Genomic DNA, 20,576 nt, shown 5'->3' with positions numbered 1-20,576 from the left:
GCAAACTGACAAAGCAGGTGAAGAGTGCAGGGACACCTGCTATTCAGAAAGACTGAACGGTCCAGTGGGGCCCCAGCACAATGCCAGCAGTTGCTCGGGCAACTGGCTGGGGCCTTCACAAGCGTCGGCGAGGGAGGGGTCTACTGTAAGCAGGAGGAAGACCCTGCCTCCATCTTTTTCCAACCACCTGTCCAGGTGTGCCCAGTCTCCACCCAGGTGCGATGGGCGGAGCCGTGTGGCGACTGCGTTCAGAACCCTGTGAGTCTGGTTCCTGCGTGTGCGCATGCAGCTCGGCCGGACCTGGACCAGGTGGTGAGTCATCAGCAGAACACCCAACACAGCCCACCTGCCCACTCTACCAATCCGGATGGGAGGAATCCACTCCTCTCTCTCTCTCTCTCTCTCTCTCTCTCTCTCACACACACACACAGATACTGGGATTATCAGCAATGGGGCAGGATGGATTTGAACCTGTTGTAAGTCCATCACCCCTCTGGACAGCTGGAGTGCGGGTGTGTCATCATTATACATGCCCACATCGTCCTCCACGCACACCCATGACCGACCAGAGTGTCCACCTCTTGACTGCATCTGGGACTCTGTCACACACCAACCTGTCAGGTAAGCAGCGGTGCTCACACACAGGCATTCGCGTGCACACACACTCACGTCTGTGCGTTAGATGTAAAACATCTCCATGAGTTGTAGTATGCTGGAATCTGCGGTTCTAGCCTGTATATACTTCATATCAGCAGCACGTCTGTGTATGTTTCTCTGTACAAGGATGTTACATTTAAGTGTCCTGCAGGGTGTCTGCGATCGAGGGACGTGGGCGTGGGCTTACCTCCAGCGCCGTGGCAACATCGTCTGCATCCACCTGTAGGCTCCACCCAGAATGTGTCCGATGAAGTCTGTGCTGGTCTGCTTGGACAACACAGTTCCAGCGACACCACAGGCCCGACAAGATCCTCTGGAGAGATTTGATTTCTCTCAGCACCTCAGCATGGAGCAGTTTGTGTGTGTCCTCGAGTGTAACAGAGTTTGGGATTTTTTTTATATTCACAAAGTGCAGCCATCAGGAATTCAGGCACCACGTTGGACGTTCAGAGACACCTGTCCGAACTAACGACTTCAGCATTAAAATACAGCCTTTATGACTGAAGCATAAAGCATGTGTTTTGTGTTGCGATGCAAGCACTGTGCATCAATGTAAAATAGTTTTTATATCAGAGAATTTATTTTGTATGTGCACATCAGGCGTGTTCCTGGCTGAAGTCCTGAACACAGCTTTATTGGTTCATGTTCCTCCACAGTTTGACAAATTTGACCAATAGGAATTCTCTGTTCTCCTACACATTCACAGTATAGTTGGATAGGGAAACCGCGTGCACACTGGGTGATGTGAGGAAAGCCCTTTATCGTTTCCTCAGTGGAGTGTCGAAACCTGAGTAGATAAAGATTTGACGGATAAAGCTCGGTCCTTCCTGGCTAAAGTGGTGCGTTTCCTTGTCTGTTCATGCCAGATTCTCAAATCCGCACTGATCTACACTCAAAAGTGAGCACCACTCGCATTACTGCCTTTTGTTCTCCGGCGGAGAGTCACAGGGCTCAGTAAAAGACGGCACACGTAAACGAGATCTTACTCGAATGGCACTGCTGTCACGTGACCCCCCTGCTATAGACAACAACAATTCACTCTTCTCCACTGAGAAGGAAACCAGAAAAACCCTGTTTGTTAGTTCAAGATACCAGATTTTATTAAATGTATTAAATCATTTTGATATTACCAAAATAAAAAGTTCCAAAATACAAACCCCTCAAAAACATTTTTTTAATATGTTCGATCCATAGATATTTTATTCTCTTCATAGTGTGTATGTTGTCTGCTCTGTTTGACTTCCTATGAGTGACATCATTTAGGATTAGCAGCACTGTACACACACACTCACACACATGCACAGTGTGGGCAAGAGGGCACGATGACAAACGAAGGGCTTTGGGGCTCCGAACAAGATTCGGAAAAAAATGCAACGAAGAATTTGCGTAATGCAGTGAGTGAGCGTTTCTGTCCAAGTCCACCATTTTGTGTACATTCTGAGAAAAGACATTAAAGTCCTTAAAAATAAATAGGAAAAATATTTATCGATCACATAATCCTACTTTTACATATTTATCAAAAATGTGATTTATTGTACAGTAAGCAGTTTTGTCTTCTCTGTGGACATCTGGGTATGATGGTCTATGTGGATGTATGTAGGGTACAGACAGGCCCTGGTGCACGACTGCTGTACACATTTACTACGCTGGAAAAATATTAATATCAAAAACACATTCACAAGGAAACAAAATATCGTCTGTTTGATTAAAGTATAATCCTCAATGAAGCTAAAATGAAATGAAGCTATAAATTAAATTACAGTCCATGTAGCACCGTGACTGTTTTATGGAGAAGAAAAGAATCAGACAGCAAAAGATGGACAATTCTAGTAGCGTTGACGATTCTAATGGTATTGCTAAAGCTAAACAATAACCGATCAATACTATTAATAACGTTCAATACACTCACTGGTCCACCAGCAAGTGGTGCTGTGAGATGCGTCTGTTCCTGGAACGCTATGAAGTTCAGACTGAATAGACGTCAGACTAACAGAAACCTGTTAAATAAATCACTGGCTACATTTCGGCCTCTGGAGTGGCTGCATGGATGGACTGAAACCTGTCTCACTCTATTTCTCTCTCTCTCTCTCTCTCTGTATATCTGTATATCTGTATTTATCTCTCCGTATCCATCGCTCTCTAACTCTCTCTCTCACTATATATCTTTTTGTCTCTTTTTCACCACGCAGAGCTTTGGATGTCTGTATGGATAAACTAAGGCCGCTTTGTTCTGTCTCTTCACCTGTCTTCCCTTCCATCTGTCTCTCTCTCTGACTGTGCGAGACTCCTCTGCAGTAGGTATAAAGTGCTTGTGTCCACTCCTAGCTTGTCCTGTGGTGTACAGATCTGGAAGGTCGTTTTTTAAGATGTCAAAGCACAGTAACGTGAACACCCGCGGCTGGCACTGATGTCCTCCAGGGTGTCCTCTGCCTCGCCCGCTTTAGCCCTGCTGCTGTGGGGAGCGTTTTAACGGCAAATGGTTCACTTTTAAGACCCTCTAATCACACACAACATTTCTTAATCATCTAATATTGCACATTAGACATTTCAAGGAATGCAAACCCTATCAAACCCTCTAAGATACTGTTTCTCTAAAACACACTTACCCTGGGTTAGTAAGTATAGACTAACTGAAAGGCCTACGGATATAATGAGCATCAGTGTGTGACATTGAGCAAAGAAAAGAGGTTGCATTATGACCATCAGAGAAGTTCCCACTAGATGTTCTGACCCCATGGAAGTGAAGGGGGCGCTGGTGAGCGCCATTGGCCTGCCAGTTGCGTGCAGCCTGCCTGGGGCAGAGGGCGTGGCTTCTCAGGAGCTGGGTTCCGAGCTGGGGCAGGGGGCGTGGCTCCTCAGACGCTGCGTGAAGAGCTGGGTTAGGACTTGAAGACGTGCACGGCCCGTACCACGTACTGCCTGCAGATGGGGCACTCGCTCATGCGCTTGCCGCATTTAGTGCAGGTGACCATGTGACCACATTCCAGCAGGACACAGTCGATGACAGCATCCATGCAGATTCGACACAGGTTCTCATCCATGATGCCCAGAGGGGCCACAGGAGCACCATCTATAGGAGAAGACAGCACATTATCGCTGCTATTATTCTGCCTCTCTATCTTCTCACTGAAGATGGGTCTGAAATGTTGAGACAGTGTGGAAAATGAATCGTTCTGATTATTTGGGCTGCTGAATTTTTTTTTAAGACAAATCTCTGCTTTATATTCTAGCCTATGCAGGGGTTGCTAGCTAGTTGGCAGTGTTGAGCTGTTTGATAGGTGGCGACGTTGAGCTGTTTTCTGATGTCTGTCTTCATTAGCCTTTATTAAGTGCTCTGCTCACACAAAATCTGCAAAAGGTGCAGAACATCAAGGGCTGGCCGACCACAGACGGCAGGAACCTGGTGCTCCGCCAGGAAGCCACTTACAGTATTGGACTTACAGCACTGGTCTTAATGGCGCAATGCAATCACTGAGTTTTTTTTATCTCAGCATTTGGCCTTTGGCCAATCAGAGTAAATCTTTACTGCAGCACAAAGTGCTGTTAAAGGGATATTACAGCCCAGATAACTCAGACAAATCACATTCACGTCAAAATACAGACGCAAAGCAAACACAAAATGGGTCACACAGACGCAAATAAATTCGGGAGTTTCTTAGATTGGCGGAGTGTTGATTTCCCAGCATGCACTGCAGGCGTCTGTCACACGTACATGCTGATGAGAGGAAAGGATGATCTTACCTCCAGGCCCTTCATGGCGTAGCGGAGGCGGGTACGCCACCACTTCGGTAAAGGACAGAAAGGCAGCAGAACTAGATTAGAAACGGGACAGAACCGGCTGGGACGGCCCTGCTTTGGAGAGACGGGCTCCCTCAGAGGGATGAGTACGGCCCTCCCCCTGCGGCCACTTCAGGAAGGGCTTCTATCCCAGCGTCAAACATTCTCCTGACCTTGTGTGCTCTCGTGTACAGATCTACTTATATCACAGTAGATCACAGCCGACAGAAGACTGCTAATGTATTTAATACTATGGAATTCTGTGTGTAATATGTGCATATGCGTACCTGCCGTGACACTGGTGCTGACGTTTTCCACTGCAAAGGAAACAGCAAGAAGACAAGTGAGTCTTACAGAGACATTACTGAGTTCTCAAAACTGTCTGCAGCTCTTTCAATCATTTTTAATGACTTTGTTTCCTACGTTCGCTTCATTAGCCATTTCTGTAATTCATGCCAAGTTATTTGAAACAGTTTTGAGTTGTGGGTTTTATGAGACGTCTTCCTGCACACTTCACCCGTCACTCTTCATCTTCCTCCCTAGCTCCTCCTCCTCCTGACCTCTATCCCCGCCTTCTGACCCCTACCTCCTCACAGATCCACATAGTTGCACACTTACACACACACACACACACACACACACACACACACACACACACACACACACTGCTCCCTTCTTAAGACATTTCTTCCTATCAGCATGTAGAGACACTGCACTGAATAACGGTCTGCCTGTCTAACTGCCTGTGTCTCACTGCTGGGTTTAAGTCTCCCTGTCTAACTGCCTGTGTCTCACTGCTGGGTTTAAGTCTGTCTGTCCTGAAATGAGCAGATCATCAAACTGACTTTCTGGTTGCTTGTTAAAGTCCCAGTGGGTGTGGCTATACTAGAGGTTTACGCTAGCCAACATTCAGCAGGAATGGAAAATCATCTCCACACTGCACAAGCAGTTTTACTCCATGTCCCTGTTTTCATCTATTGGACAGAGAACTGCACTCATTGGATGAATGCTCACTGGGTCTACACGCACCGGGTCTACACGCACCGGGTCTACACACACTGGGTCTACACGCACCGGGTCTACACGCACCGGGTCTACACACACTGGGTCTACACGCACTGGGTCTACACGCACTGGGTCTACACACACTGGGTCTACACACACACTGGGTCCACACTCACTGGGTCCACACTCACTGGGTCTACACACACACTGGGTCTACACACACACTGGGTCCACACTCACTGGGTCTACACACACACTGGGTCTACACACACACTGGGTCCACCCTCACTGGGTCTACACTCACTGGGTCTACACTCACTGGGTCTACACACACTGGGTCTACACACACTGAGTCCACACACACTGGGTCCACACACACTGGGTCTACACTCACTGGGTCTACACACACTGGGTCTACACTCACTGGGTCGATACTCACTGCATCTACACACACACTGGGTCTACACACACTGGGTCTACACTCACTGGGTCTACACACACACTGGGTCTACACTCACTGGGTCTACACACACTGGGTCTACACTCACTGGGTCTACACTCACTGGGTCTACACACACACTGGGTCTACACACACTGGGTCTACACACACTGGGTCTACACTCACTGGGTCGATACTCATTGGATCTACACACACACTGGGTCTACACACACTGGGTCTACACACACACTGGGTCCACACTCACTGGGTCCACACTCACTGGGTCTACACACACACTGGGTCTACACACACACTGGGTCCACACTCACTGGGTCTACACACACACTGGGTCTACACACACACTGGGTCCACCCTCACTGGGTCTACACACACTGGGTCTACACTCACTGGGTCTACACACACTGGGTCTACACTCACTGGGTCTACACTCACTGGGTCTACACACACTGGGTCTACACTCACTGGGTCCACACTCACTGGGTCTACACTCACTGGGTCTACACACACTGGGTCTACACACACTGAGTGGATACTCACTGGAAGTTCGGTTGATCTCATTCTCTCTGTAGAGGCGATGCACACGTTCCACCAGCTCCCATTTCTCACAGCAGCCTGAAAAACTGACAAAGTTTCTGGCAAGAATCTCCTTCAGCTGCCGCACGGTCAAGCCCTCGATGTCATCCTCTCGGGACAGGTCAGAGAGAGAGGCCCGCGCTCGCCTCTGGGTGACAGGACTCGTCTGTACACACACACACACACACACACACACACACACACACACACACACACACACACACACACACACACACATACACACACAGCCAGCTGTCAGCATTTTGCAGGATGTACTCATCTTCATGCCACTGCTGCTGGCACCTGCGCCACCCCGTGTGTCATACGGGACAGAGTACTGCAGGAATACTACAACCACAATACTGCAAACAATACTACACACATTCCAATGATGCTCTTTACCTTATGACTCACCTCTAGTAAATCTTGACTGGGCTCTAGATACAAGAGTGAAACGGAGGCAACTTCCCCACGATCCTAGAAATGATCAACGCCACACACACACACACACACACACACACACACACACACACACACACACACACACACACACACACACACACACACACACCGCTGTGCTTTTATTGTATCCTTCATATAATTTTCTAAATATAATATTTACAATTACCTCTTACTATATTATACAAACATTAGAATAAAATATATTAAAATGTCATTCAGCATCCATCCAACACCATCACAATAACTATACTAGAACACACAAACAACATTTACCATTTAAACAATGCGCCTGAACCTAGACACTAAAGGTACTCAACATATCGGTCATTATAATTATATTAATAGATCCATTTGAAAAGTTCCAGATCACTGTTCTGCTACTGCAGACACTAACCCCCATCCTGCTGTTACACACACTCACCCCCATCCTGCTGTTACACACACTCACCCCCATCCTGCTGATACACACACTCACCCCATCCTGCTGATACACACACTCACCCCCATCCTGCTGTTACACACACTCACCCCCATCCTGCTGTTACACACACTCACCCCCATCCTGCTGTTACACACACTCACCCCCATCCTGCTGATACACACACTCACCCCATCCTGCTGATACACACACTCACCCCCATCCTGCTGATACACACACTCACCCCATCCTGCTGTTACACACACTCACCCCCATCCTGCTGATACACACACTCACCCCCATCCTGCTGATACACACACTCACCCCCATCCTGCTGTTACACACACTCACCCCCATCCTGCTGTTACACACACTCACCCCCATCCTGCTGATACACACACTCACCCCCATCCTGCTGTTACACACACTCACCCCCATCCTGCTGATACACACATTCACCCCATCCTGCTGATACACACACTCACCCCCATTCTGCTGATACACACACTCACCCCCATCCTGCTGTTACACACACTCACCCCCATCCTGCTGATACACACACTCACCCCCATCCTGCTGTTACACACACTCACCCCCATCCTGCTGTTACACAGTCACCCCCATCCTGCTGATACACACACTCATCCCCATCCTGCTGTTACACAGTCACCCCCATCCTGCTGTTACACACACTCACCCCATCCTGCAGCTATAGGCTTTGGGTTATAGACCTCAGATGACAAATTATTAACCACATTATAATGTTACTGTTATGTAACTATTACATGCCAGTTCTGTGTACTGTACTGGTGTTGTGTATTTACACTTGTGTAGTCCTGTGTACTGTACTGGTGCTGTGTATTTACACTTGTGTAGTCCTGTGTACTGTACTGGTGTTGTGTATTCACACTTGTGTAGTCCTGTGTACTGTACTGGTGTTGTGTATTCACACTTGTGTAGTCCTATGTACTGTACTGGTGTTGTGTATTCACACTTATGTAGTCCTGTGTACTGTACTGGTGTTGTGTATTTACACTTGTGTAGTCCTGTGTACTGTACTGGTGTTGTGTATTCACACTTGTGTAGTCCTGTGTACTGTACTGGTGTTGTGTGGTGTTGTGTATTCACACTTATGTAGTCCTGTGTACTGTACTGGTGTTGTGTATTTACACTTGTGTAGTCCTGTGTACTGTACTGGTGTTGTGTTGTGTTGTAACATGGACCAGAAGAAACATTTTGTTCCTGTGGACACTAACTGTATGGAGGAAAACCTAAACCTGAACTTGATTCTGGCACATCAGTTACAGGCATGCGTTAACTCATTATGGAATCATCCACATTTGTTTGTGAGGTGGGTGTGTCACAGAGCCCCGCCCCTTCCCTCTTCCATCAGCACACAGGAAATGACTAACGGTCCTGTTCTTTTCCTGTGGGAGGAGTCAATGTCTTTATTAATAAGCCTGAACTAATTAACTGGCATTCAAAGCATGTTCTTCAAGTACCTTCCTCAAAGTACAAACACACACACACACACACACACACACACACACACACACACACACACACACACACACACACACACACACACACACACACACTGTATTTATGTGTTTTGAACATTTTGTATATGAGTGTAGTGTTTCTGGTGGGTGTGTGTATTCAGTGTTCTGACTCTGGAGGGCATTATGAAGCTGTGTGTTTCACAGTTATATAAGCAGTTCAGTCCAGACTCTAAACAAGGCCAAGACTACACATTACAGACACATGCACACACATACACATACTTACACACTACAAAACACACACACACACACACAAACACACACACACACACACACACACACACACACACGCACGCATATGCACACAAACAAATATACACACACCAACACTATGTAAATGGGTAAAACTCAACTTGCCCCACTTCTACAGGACATCTGTATAGGATGTGACATCACAAAACACACAGACAGAAACAAGCACACACACACACACACACACACACACACACACACACACACACACACACACACACACACACACACACACACACACACACACACACACACAGGTAGATCTCTAAGGGATAAACGTAACCCTTGCTCACTCAACCTGTGCATTGTGCAGGAAATTAAGTGTGAGTGAATGTATGTGTGTGTGTGTGTGTGTGTGTCTGCGCGTGTGTGTACCTGGCTGGTTCCTGAGCTGTTGCTAGGGCTGTTGCTAGGGCTGGGTGCTTCTCCCTGAGAGGCGGCGTTGGACAGCACGGACTGCTGAGAGGCGGAGCGAGAGGCGCTGGGGGGCGGAGTAGCCACGGACGGCAGGTGAGAGTGCAGGCTGTCGCTGCACTCCTCCTCCTCCTCCTCCTCCTCTTCCTCCTCCTCCTCCTCCTCGCCAGGCCCCAGCTGGGCCCCTAGGTGACACAGCACCAGGTCCACCAGGTCCTCCTTTTCGCGGCAGGTGTCTGTGTTGATGTTACGCAGCGTCAGGTACTGGCGAAGGTCTTTGACCCGCAGGCGCATGAGGCGGGGCCTCTGGAAGGCCGTCCCCCACAGCAGGTGACATGTGGCACACCTGCGCAGGTTCTCCTGTAGCACGCAGCACAGCGAGCAGAAACTCTTCTTACAGTCACAACACACATGCTGCGCACAGATGGAGAGAGAGACAGAGAGAAAGAGAGAGAGAGAGAGAGAGAGAGAGAGAGAGGGAGAGAGAGATTTCAGCTTGACAAGTATATTAAACTCATGTAACACTGTCAGGTGCTAAATGCATTTAGTATAATGTATTTATAATTATTTTTCACATTTGTGGCATATTTACTTTCAGCAACCATTCTGCAGAAGTGTCAACAAGGCAGAATTAAATCATACAGAACAGAATAACACCATGGGACGGTATAACATCATGCAGGACAGCATTACATCATACATGACAATATTACGTCAAGGGACAGTATTACTCCATGGGACAATATTAGATCATAGGGGACAGAAGTACAACACAGGACACAATTACACCATGGGACAGTAATACACCCCAGGACAGTATTACACCACTTGGATCAGTAATGCACCACATGGGAGAGGATTACAACATGGGACAGTATTAAACCCCAGGACAGTATTACATCATACACAAATACACAGTATTACATCACATGGGCCAGATCTCACAGGAGCTGACCCTCACTGCAACACTTCTCACTATACAAAACTCTCTCACACTTGTGTTGAAAATGTGTTGCCCTATCTAGCAGGTCATCTCCTTCTCTCGCACGCATACTATGTTAAGATCTTTACACATTTACAAACATAGTGAATATTTGTATAATGACCCGTGAAAGATTGCACAACCCAAACACCATTATAACGACCCCCACAATGCACTCCGGCGCTCTTTATGGATGCCCTGCCCACTCTTACCTTGCGTCTGAAGACAGAGAAGGCGAGACCACAGGCCTTGCACACCAGACCACTGCCTGAGGAGGCGGGGCTTGTGGGAGGATAGGCGGAGTAACCAGCACTGGGGGCAAAACGGAAGGGCCCAGCCCCACCCCCAAAACCTGGTGGCTGACTGCGCACTGCTCCTGTACCAATCACCTCATTCAACAAGCCACAGCACGATGCCCACATAGAGGACGCCCCGGCCTGAAAGAGAGAGAGAGAGAGAGAGAGAGACAGAGAGACAGAGAGAGAGAGAGAGAGAGAGAGAGAGAGAGAGAGAGAGAGAGAGAGAAGACTATGACATGTCATATGACAGTTGAGGTCGAGACAGACATGCACTTTCTCATTTAGTGTCATTTAAAGTCAGAGAGTGTCAGTGACACAGTCCCCTCTCCTCATTCCTACTTTCTCTAAGCCAGCATTCCACAAACACACACACACACACACACACACACACACACACACACACACACACACACACACACACACACACACACGCACGCACACATGCACACACACACACATGTAACTGAACACATTTGACCCTTGAATCTGTGCTGGGGAGCAAACAAGACTGCAAAACATGACTCAGAAACATTTTTGTTAAATGAGAATTTTTAAGTCCTTTGGCCAGAATTACACGTGTTGTGGGGGAGGTGACTGGAAGCTCTTGAGATGATAATCACTTCATATACATCCACCTTCATATACATCCACCAGCCGACTGCTCCAAGCAGTCCACCAATCTGCACTGCACCCAAAATATTCTATAAAAAGCATGTGAGGAAATGTGTGTGTGTGTGTGTGTGTGTGTGTGTGTGTGTGTGTGTGTGTGTGTGTGTGTGTGTGTGTGTGTGTGTGCACTGTGTTTGAGTGCTGTTATTAAGAAAGGGTGGAGCACGAGAGGCCAGATCTCTGTCTGCAGATGCTATATCTGTAGAGCCCAGTGCATATAGTGGAGGGTCTCATCATCCAGTCTGAGATACAGACAGGACCAGAGAGACAGGGGATGGGGCCTGAGAGACAGACAGGACAGAGTGAGACAGGGGATGGGGCCTGAGAGACAGACAGGACAGAGTGAGAGAGACAGGATAGGGACGGGGCCAGAGAGATAGACAGGACAGAGTGAGACAGGGGATGGGGCCTGAGAGACAGACAGGACAGAGTGAGAGAGACAGGATAGGGACGGAGCCAGAGAGATAGACAGGACAGAGTGAGACAGGGGCTGGGCGTGGGGTGTTTTTATTGAGTGAGAGAGCGAGTATTTCTCCCTTGTTCCTAAAAGGCGGCATCGATTTGCCGTGTTTGCTGCGTTAATCGTGTTGGACACCCCGGGCCAGTGAAACCCAACTCCACTCATATGATAGCAGGTTTTGAACATCTTACCATGCAAACACACACACACACACACACAAACACACACATGCACACACACACACGTGTATGTCCTGGACAGACCACCTCAGCCTCTCACACACAAACACTTGCTCTGCCACACATAAATATGAATGCTCTCTTTCTACTGCTGACCACCAGCCTCCCCCACAGAGAGGGAGGAGGGGAGGGGGAAGAATATGGCACTTGTGCTGGGGAATCAATGAGCATATATGTCTCCCACAGGGTGGAAAGGCAGGGTGAAGAGAGGGGGGGATAGAGGGAGAGAGAGGGAGAGAGAGGGGAAACTGAGGGAGACAGAGGGAGGAGACAAGAGAGGGAGAGAGAGGGGAAACAGAGGAAGATAGAGAGAGAGAGGGTCAGACCCGTAGATGACGAGGAGGTCTTTTGTGGGTCTTTATGACTTTAGTGGGCACACACACACACACACACACACACACACACACACACACACACACACACACACACACGTACGAACATGTACTGTATAACCTGCATGCTCATCTGTAGCTACCCTACAGGCAAAGCTGCCCACAACCCCCAATCCCTGAAAAGTGAAATTAGCATAATGCTCCCACTAACACCAGCGCTCTGAGCAGTAGACGCTGTGCTTACGGGGTTCTCCTCTCCTGCACAGTCCTGGGCTTTGCAAAGGAATCACCTCTCACTCTGCATGCTTTACTGGGCTGCTGCTAAATAAGTAATATACCTGAATCTGTACAACTGGTTCCAACAGCTAATGTGCACTGGAAGAGCTGAAAATGATCACATGGTGGAATATCATGGAATCACATGATCAGTACTGAATCACACGATCAATAACAAATCACCAAATCAGTACTCAATTACACGATAAGTACTGAATCATAGGACTAGTACTGAATCACCCTTATTAAGGGGAGGTGACGCGATCCAATAAAAGTGATTTAGATCATAAATCCATCGACTGACTTACTGAAGCATGGCTGACACATTTAATAATGAATCTCCCTGGAGTTTGTATTTCTGCAGACTTGTATTAAGAACTTGTCTGAAATGTCGGGGACACTTCAGCTCCATTGAGACAGTATTTTCAAATCGGTTTAACAATAAAACATCAAAAACTGAAATCCAGATCCATGTTAAAGCACCAGCAAGTGTCTATTAAAGTTTTAGTTGCCTCAAGTGTATGGAAGGTTTTTACACACACGGCTTCCTGCAGTCGATACCCTTCAGGGTCTGGACAAAGGACACGTGACTTTCACTTTATCCTGAGTTGGACAATGACGTGCGTAAACAACAACAAACAAAAATGATAACAAAAACAGGGACATTAACAAACAGGGATGTCGATTAATGCATTGTGCCAAGCCTGATACAGATCCAAGACTACTGTGACCTGCACGAGTCCGATGGAAATGTCCTTCTGGTTCTAATTGTTATAGCAGGAATGTGTATGTGTGTGTTTCTGATTGAAGCAACGACAGCAAAAGCAGTCATTCGTTAATCTGTTTTATTAAACAGTCCATTAAACCCAAGCAGAGAGGCTGGAGCCGCTGTCTGTTGTCCTGAGCTCAACGCCACCATCCTGCTGGAGGAAGCTTTTCCGGGCGCTGCCTGCGGCCCAAGATCTCAGCTTTCTGCAAACAGCGACCACTCTGGAGTCCCAAAGCGTGTGCGTGTGCCGCGCACAGCATGAGGGTTAGGCCGTTTCATTTGAAAACGGCTTTTAGCAGAAATCACACTGATTACACCCGTTAGATGGATTATGGCGGAGCAGAGGTTTCGTCTACCTAACGACAAGATACCTTTTTACCGTGTGAGAGGTAAAATGTTGAATCGTTACCTACATCTCCACAGGTACGAGATCCACGATCAGAGAAGCACTTCTCTGCGTGACATTAATACATACAAAAATACTTGATATAAACGAACCCCCTTCTCAGAGTGGTCGAAGCACGTGTGTGCATGACGTGATTATTAAAGCTATTTCATACCGCCTCGTCGTGGTGTGAATGGCTGTACGTTGACAGGCACCCATGTTTCATTCTGTACATTATATTTAATTACAAACGTCACTGATTTATCAACGTAAAATATAAGTTTTGTAAACGTGAATGGTAAACTTGCGATTGCATCAATCATAATAGCCTAGCAACTATCATCGTGGTTATCAGTATTAAAGTTAATCGATCATTATTCAAATTGTACCACGTTTGGTGTTTCCCCTCCCATGTAAGCTCTCAGATTATCCACTGATCTCTTTAGCAAAGGAAACGGGCTTTGGTCATCAGCACAGACTGCTCCCAACGTCTACTGGACAAAAGCGCTATATTTGTCACGCAGATGTTATTCTGGCTGTTCTTGCCGTTATCTGCGTCTCACTGGTAATGAGATGCAGCATCTCCTGCACCGGCCACAGGAACCCACGTAGACGCTTACTTCAGGCGCAGTTTTAATTTTTATCACCCAACTGAATCGAATTTTCGATGCTACGGGGGCACTGAATTGCCACTAGGAAATACTTCCTGGACGGTAGATTGTGTTGACAAAGGTGCTGAACTATTATTTGGCTTCTTTTGTTTTCGCAGCGACGGTAAAATCCAAATAATGCGTGAGCAGCGCGCGCCTCGGTCGAACAGCCTATTTGAAACCACACGGGTGTTTACGGCTAAAATGATTGTAATACTGTAGCCTACCTTCATTGCAACTCCCGCCTGCCAAATAATATTAAAATGACGACCATTGCAAGGACATAAGGAATCGCTCCATTACGTCTTCTCTTGCAGTCACCCCAGTGTATTCGTAGAGGAGAGCATAACGTAATGGACAAGCACCTATCCACCAATCCCGAAAGAGGAAGAGCCGCTGTTATCTATAGCAGCCAATCGCGTGTCGGTCCTTGCTGGGTGGGCGGTTCTTAGCTGTGTGCAGGCACGCATGTGTACGGTCTCGAGCTTATGATGCAGGTATCCAGACCGCCTAATGACACCGGAGGATCTTTACGATTTTGCTGCTATTTGGAAGCCTCCACACCGGATGAGAATAGTTCGAGTTCAAGACGAACAACAGTTTTCCTCATTTGTACACAATTCCCTTGAACAGGAACCTGATGATTATTTTAATTAAATTTTAGTTATAGCAGTATTATATATATATATATATATATATATATATATATATATATATATATATATATATATATATATATATATATATATATATATATATAATTGTTTAGACCAGCCTTTACAAACTGATAAAACTGTCAACATACTGACACCGACAGTACTGTCAACACACTGACACCGACAGTACTATCAACAACACACTGTCTGCCACCGACATCTCCAGCATGGTATTTAATTTACAATGTGTCACTCGGGGCCGAGCACCCATTTGTCAGGCGCGTACACACACTTCTCGCTCCACTTTAACCCAACTCTCTCATTCAACATTATAAACTGCATTGATTGCCCCCTGGAAAATCCGGGTCACAGCAGTACTACATTTTACAATTACAGTCGATCGCGCGCACTCATCCTAAATACACAGCAGGCCATCTAGAGGCGACCAGCAGAACTGCACTACTGAAACAAGGCAACTAGGAGAATCCCGTAGACACGAGCAGAGAGGCTTTCCGCATTATAAAGAGCTACCGTGCGTAAACCATGCATTTAAGCCATTTTAATATATGTTTTGTGATTTCTGCAGCGCGAGAGTAAACCTACTTATTCTTAACTAAAACGACTTGGTTTGACGTCCCCCGCATCGCAACCTCGCCATCCTTTTTAACGTATGATAACATAATTTTCACAGGATTTACGAGGAAAGTTTGTACTTTAATTGCACCCTGACGATGTGCTTACAGAGACTTTAAATAGTCAAAAAGATTCAATATTCAAAAAGAATATTATTCAAGCAACTATATCAGTCATAGACTATGTTAATATGAATACAGCTTTTTTAGTACTGAAAGTGTTTGGGTTTCATTTGATAAACAAACCAGCAGCAAGAGGCTAACAACAACTACTCCAAAAGAGACTGATCATCATTGTACACAAAGAGAACGTGTTATTTGTTGTTTTTTATTTATACGTTTTAATTAAAAATATTTATCGTTCTGCATTAAATTCTTACATTTCAAACAAATTAAACCGGTTCTGTGTTCACCTGCTGAAAAGATTTTCCCTCTATTGCCCGTTTGGGACAGCTGAATGCCAATGTGTATCATATTTTATCTTTTAAATCATTAAAGGCTTTAATGAGTTTAAACCACATTTAAATGGCCAGCTCACTAGCTGTATAGCTATTTACCATTTTCTCATTATACATAATAAGAATTAAGTTTTTATAAGTATTTTGCTAAAGTGAGACATTAAATCAAACAGTGATTAAATCAGATCTACTCTGGTTATGAAACATGTACAAAACATTCCTTCAGAGAAGTCAGATGTAAAGCACTGATTTAGACAAATATATCTCCATGACAAAGGAATACCAGCCAATAAGACCACTGGCCCAAGTATCGTGTGTGTGTGTGTGTGTGTGTGTGTGTGTGTGTGTGTGTGTGTGTGTGTGTGGTTGTTTACATGTGTATTTAAAGAAATTAAAAGTTGATTATAGGAACTTTCATTATCGTTACCGTTACACTTCATTAGAGTGGTAGTACAGGTTCATACACATACATGAACGCACACCCAACGCACACGCACACCAACCGTTATTTAATATTGTCATGCTGTTTTCACGAGAATGATGAATTCATACATTATATTACTTTATGAATGATGATTTTTGTTAGATCCATCAATTTCTCCCTGTTCTAACGTGATTTGTTTATAGTTCCGCTTTTACTGTGTGATTTTGTGAATGATTCGGGATGTTTTTAATGTTTTCAGATTATTGCGAGTGAATGAACTGATTCCACATCACCAGCTCGGTTTCACCACTGTGGTGAAGAGGTTCAGAGAACATGAAGACAGCCTTCGTTTATGATCATGACAAGACTACAGCGCGAGTGGACACAGCTCGTTTAAACACAGGGCAGTTTTAGTGCACCTCCCGTGGGGATGAATTCCTGGTTGTTATTCTTGCCCGATGGCTGAGGTGAAGATCCGTCTCCCAGACCAAGCTCATTTTGTACTGTACTGTACCACAGTCTGTTGGTTCCAGGCTTCAGCACGTGCCATAAACACCAAGGTTTCTCGTGTAGGACACACGGCTTAACAGTAATACTCGGATTCAATCACGTTCTGTTCATTCCGTGATGTGTATTATTGTCCACCAGGTGGCAGTGCTGTATATAATATAAAGAGTACAGTATTTTAAAGTCAGCTTCGAGTGACCAGAACGGTTAACATGGGGTGGTATTACATATGCAGGGTTGCCAACTCTCACGCATTGAGCGTGAGACACACGCATTTGACCGTTTTCACACGCTCTCACGCTACAATTCCGATATCTCACGCCGAAAAAAAACTAGTTTATTTACCTCTGATCCATATCTATGATTCAATGAGTTATTAGTTCGCTCTGGCACCAACCACCCGCGATCGATAGATCGCGATATAACACTTAATTTGTGTCCATTTTACGCCCCCCCCCCCGTCAAAAACTTACGCTCGCCACGCAAAGCGATCTTCAAAAGTTGGCAGCCCTGCATATGCTGTGTAATAACCGAACACATTTGAAATGACACGGAACGGGTGATTTTAATACACATTTGAGGTGTTTGATATTTGATAAAGAGGAGGATTTGTGGTGGCATTGCCACGTCCGCAATGTGAGAGATGAGATGAGAGATGAGAGATGACTCTCCTTAACTCCTTCAGTCTTCAGTAAGTTTACGGGAATCAGGCTGTTGCAAGGAAATGGGTCAGTCTATTTGAGAATTACAGCCCGCCATGACTTCATCTTTCGTGTGAATTAGCTGTAAAATTGCAAGCAAGTCCATTTATCGCAATCCACAATGTAATTTGCTCAATTTCACAAGTTGGTTGATTTAGTACTTGATTTAGCCTCTTGATGGATTCCAGATGCAGTCTGTAAACTAACCCTGCTGCCCTGACGGCTGCCTTGCAACACTGCCCCGGAGAGAGGACAGTAGTACGGCTGTAGGAATGGCTGAATGTGCTCTGGGTGAAAGTTCTCCTTCCCATGATCAAAGTAATGCGCTCGTTCGCTGTTCAACCACGAGATGGCGTATCAACGGTGACAATACATCTAACCAGGCGTCAGCTGACCCTGACCCTGACCCCACTATTCCTCTTCCACATATGATTCCTAAACAGTCCACACACACGATTCCAAAATATTCTATACTGTACATCTGCACACACATTCCAATACATTCCATATCTGTACCCTAACTCACACACTATTGTGATTCTTTTTCACTTGTGCAGACAAGACCTTATGCAGAAGTAAGTTTGGCTCTTTGCAGCAAAAGACCGTGCTGTATCTGGGCTGGTCTGTAAAGAGCTGCCCCTGTGTTGAGTGAGGCAGGTCTGTAAAGAGCTGCCCCTGTGCTGGGTGAGGCAGGTCTGTAAACAGCTGTCCCTGTGCTGGGTGAGGCAGGTCTGTAAAGAGCAGCCCCATGTGCTGGGTGAGGCAGGTCTGTAAACAGCTGCCCCTGTGCTAGGTGAGGCAGGTCTGTAAACAGCTGACCCTGTGCTGGGTGAGGCAGGTCTGTAAACAGCTGCCCCTGTACTGGGTGAGGCAGGTCTGTAAACAGCTGCCCCTGTACTGGGTGAGGCAGGTCTGTAAACAGCTGCCCCTGTACTAGGTGAGGCAGGTCTGTAAACAGCTGCCCCTGTACTGGGTGAGACAGGCTGACGGCTCTTTCTACACCAGCTTCACGCTTTTCCTCGGCCTGCATGGACACGATTTGACCTGCAGTCAGTATCAGATGAGGATGATGGGAACTCTCCCTTGCTACTCCCCTTACACCAGTACTTCTCAAATGGTGGGGCCCCCTAGGGGGGGCATGACAGAAAATAATTGAGAACCACACACACACACACACACACACACACACACACACACACACACACACACACACACACACACAAGCATGCACACATGCCCGCACATGCAAGAGGCTCGAACATTGACAAGTGCATATATTCACCCCCCCACACAAGTATTTCTTATCTACTTGCTTGTTCCTCCTTTGCTAAGCAACTTTTCATTTGATCTTTTCAGAGAAATTAGGTTTTCGTGAGATATGAGGCTACAGTGAGATATGAGACTGCAGTGAGATATGAGGCTACAGTGAGATATGAGACTGCAGTGAAATATGAGGTTTCAGTGAGATGAGGCTGCAGTGAGATATGAGGTTTCAGTGAGATATAAGGCTATAGTGAGATATGAGGCTGCAGTGAGATATAAGGCTATAGTGAGATATGAGGCTGCAGTGAGATATGAGGTTTCAGTGAGATGAGGCTGCAGTGAGATATGAGGCTATAGTGAGATATGAGGCTGCAGTGAGATATGAGGTTTCAGTGAGATATAAGGCTATAGTGGGATATGTGGCTGCAGTGAGATATAAGGTTTCAGTGAGATATGAGGCTACAGTGAGATGAGGCTGCAGTGAGATATGAGGTTTCAGTGAGATATGAGGCTACAGTGAGATATGAGTTTTCAGTGAGAAGGAAAACATCACCCAGGGTGTTTGTTTGCAGACACTATTTATTCCACATTGCAGGAGCAATTTCTCAGTAGTCAGCACTGTACCACAGTCAACACTACAACACTGTACTACACTGCTGCAAAGCTGAAGAGAATTTAGTCATGTTAAAGCAAGGAATCCATCAGGCAGTGACAGGTCTGAAACCCCAATGAGAACAGAGTCCTCCAGGCCCACCAAACTCCTGCTCGGACAAATATGTGCTAATACGTGGGCAAAGAACAGGTCTTCTCTGGGTCCCCACTGGTCCACCACACACACACACACACGCACGCACACACACACACACACACACACATGTAGACAAACAAAGTTAACACATCAACTTAATTTATTTATAATTTTGTATTTTGTAACATTTTAAAAGAATGACATGTCAACATACAGCAAAATTCATTCACAAAGAACAAAGACGAGCAAGAAAGCCCCCCTGTTCCTCCATGAAAACGCACAGAAAAGCAACACACTGCCCACCATTGTTTGCATACTGTTCTTGTTCTTCTGAACTTCTTGCATAACACACTGACCCAGAATTAATGAAACAATAATCGCTCTGCTTTATGTCTCCGTTTTGTGGATGTATTTTGTCTGCCTGCATGAAATGTTTTCATTTTCTTTGTGAAGTGATCTTAGGTGTGAGAAAGGCGCTTGACAAATGAAAGTTCTCATTTAATAACCCATTGTTTATGTGCCTGTGTCCTCTGGTAGGCTGTGCTA

The 20,576-nt window shown here is 46.1% G+C and overlaps 2 protein-coding genes across 5 annotated transcripts in view; one reads left to right on the top strand and one right to left on the bottom strand.

Moving 5' to 3' along the window:
* Positions 1 to 2,301, top strand: part of kdm2bb (lysine (K)-specific demethylase 2Bb) — a 13,030-nt gene extending 10,729 nt beyond the window's left edge. For all 3 annotated transcript variants that reach the window (XM_077019894.1, XM_077019896.1, XM_077019895.1), the window contains 3 exons: positions 1 to 312; positions 432 to 621; positions 809 to 2,301. The exon at positions 1 to 312 is cut by the window's left edge. The gene's annotated coding sequence lies outside the window, so the exon portion shown is untranslated. The remainder of the gene's footprint in view (positions 313 to 431; positions 622 to 808) is intronic.
* On the bottom strand, positions 2,282 to 15,023 carry rnf34b (ring finger protein 34b). Of its 2 annotated transcripts, XM_077019897.1 has the most exons (8): positions 14,869 to 15,023; positions 10,775 to 10,999; positions 9,542 to 9,994; positions 6,887 to 6,949; positions 6,437 to 6,638; positions 4,722 to 4,751; positions 4,399 to 4,440; positions 2,282 to 3,727 (listed from the first exon to the last, which is right to left on the bottom strand). In XM_077019897.1, exons 1-8 carry the CDS (start codon positions 14,872 to 14,874, stop codon positions 3,537 to 3,539), a joined length of 1,212 nt encoding a protein of 403 aa, XP_076876012.1. In that variant the 5' UTR covers positions 14,875 to 15,023; the 3' UTR covers positions 2,282 to 3,536. The 2 variants fall into 2 exon arrangements, with proteins under 2 accessions (XP_076876012.1, XP_076876013.1); XM_077019898.1 differs by lacking the exon at positions 4,399 to 4,440.
* Between the last annotated feature and the right edge of the window lie 5,553 nt (positions 15,024 to 20,576).

Source organism: Brachyhypopomus gauderio, chromosome 10 (genome assembly GCF_052324685.1).
Source record: "Brachyhypopomus gauderio isolate BG-103 chromosome 10, BGAUD_0.2, whole genome shotgun sequence".
NCBI classification, from domain to species: domain Eukaryota; kingdom Metazoa; phylum Chordata; class Actinopteri; order Gymnotiformes; family Hypopomidae; genus Brachyhypopomus; species Brachyhypopomus gauderio.
This window is presented reverse-complemented; position numbering and strand designations above follow the sequence as displayed.

Excerpts from the sequence above, each read along its gene's own strand:
- rnf34b (XM_077019897.1), bottom strand. Across the intron at positions 6,639-6,886 it reads CCAGTCAAGATTTACTAGAG|ACGAGTCCTGTCACCCAGAG; the intron begins GTGAGTCATAAG and ends GTGTGTGTACAG. Across the intron at positions 4,441-4,721 it reads CAGCACCAGTGTCACGGCAG|TGGTGGCGTACCCGCCTCCG; the intron begins GTACGCATATGC and ends CCTTTACCGAAG.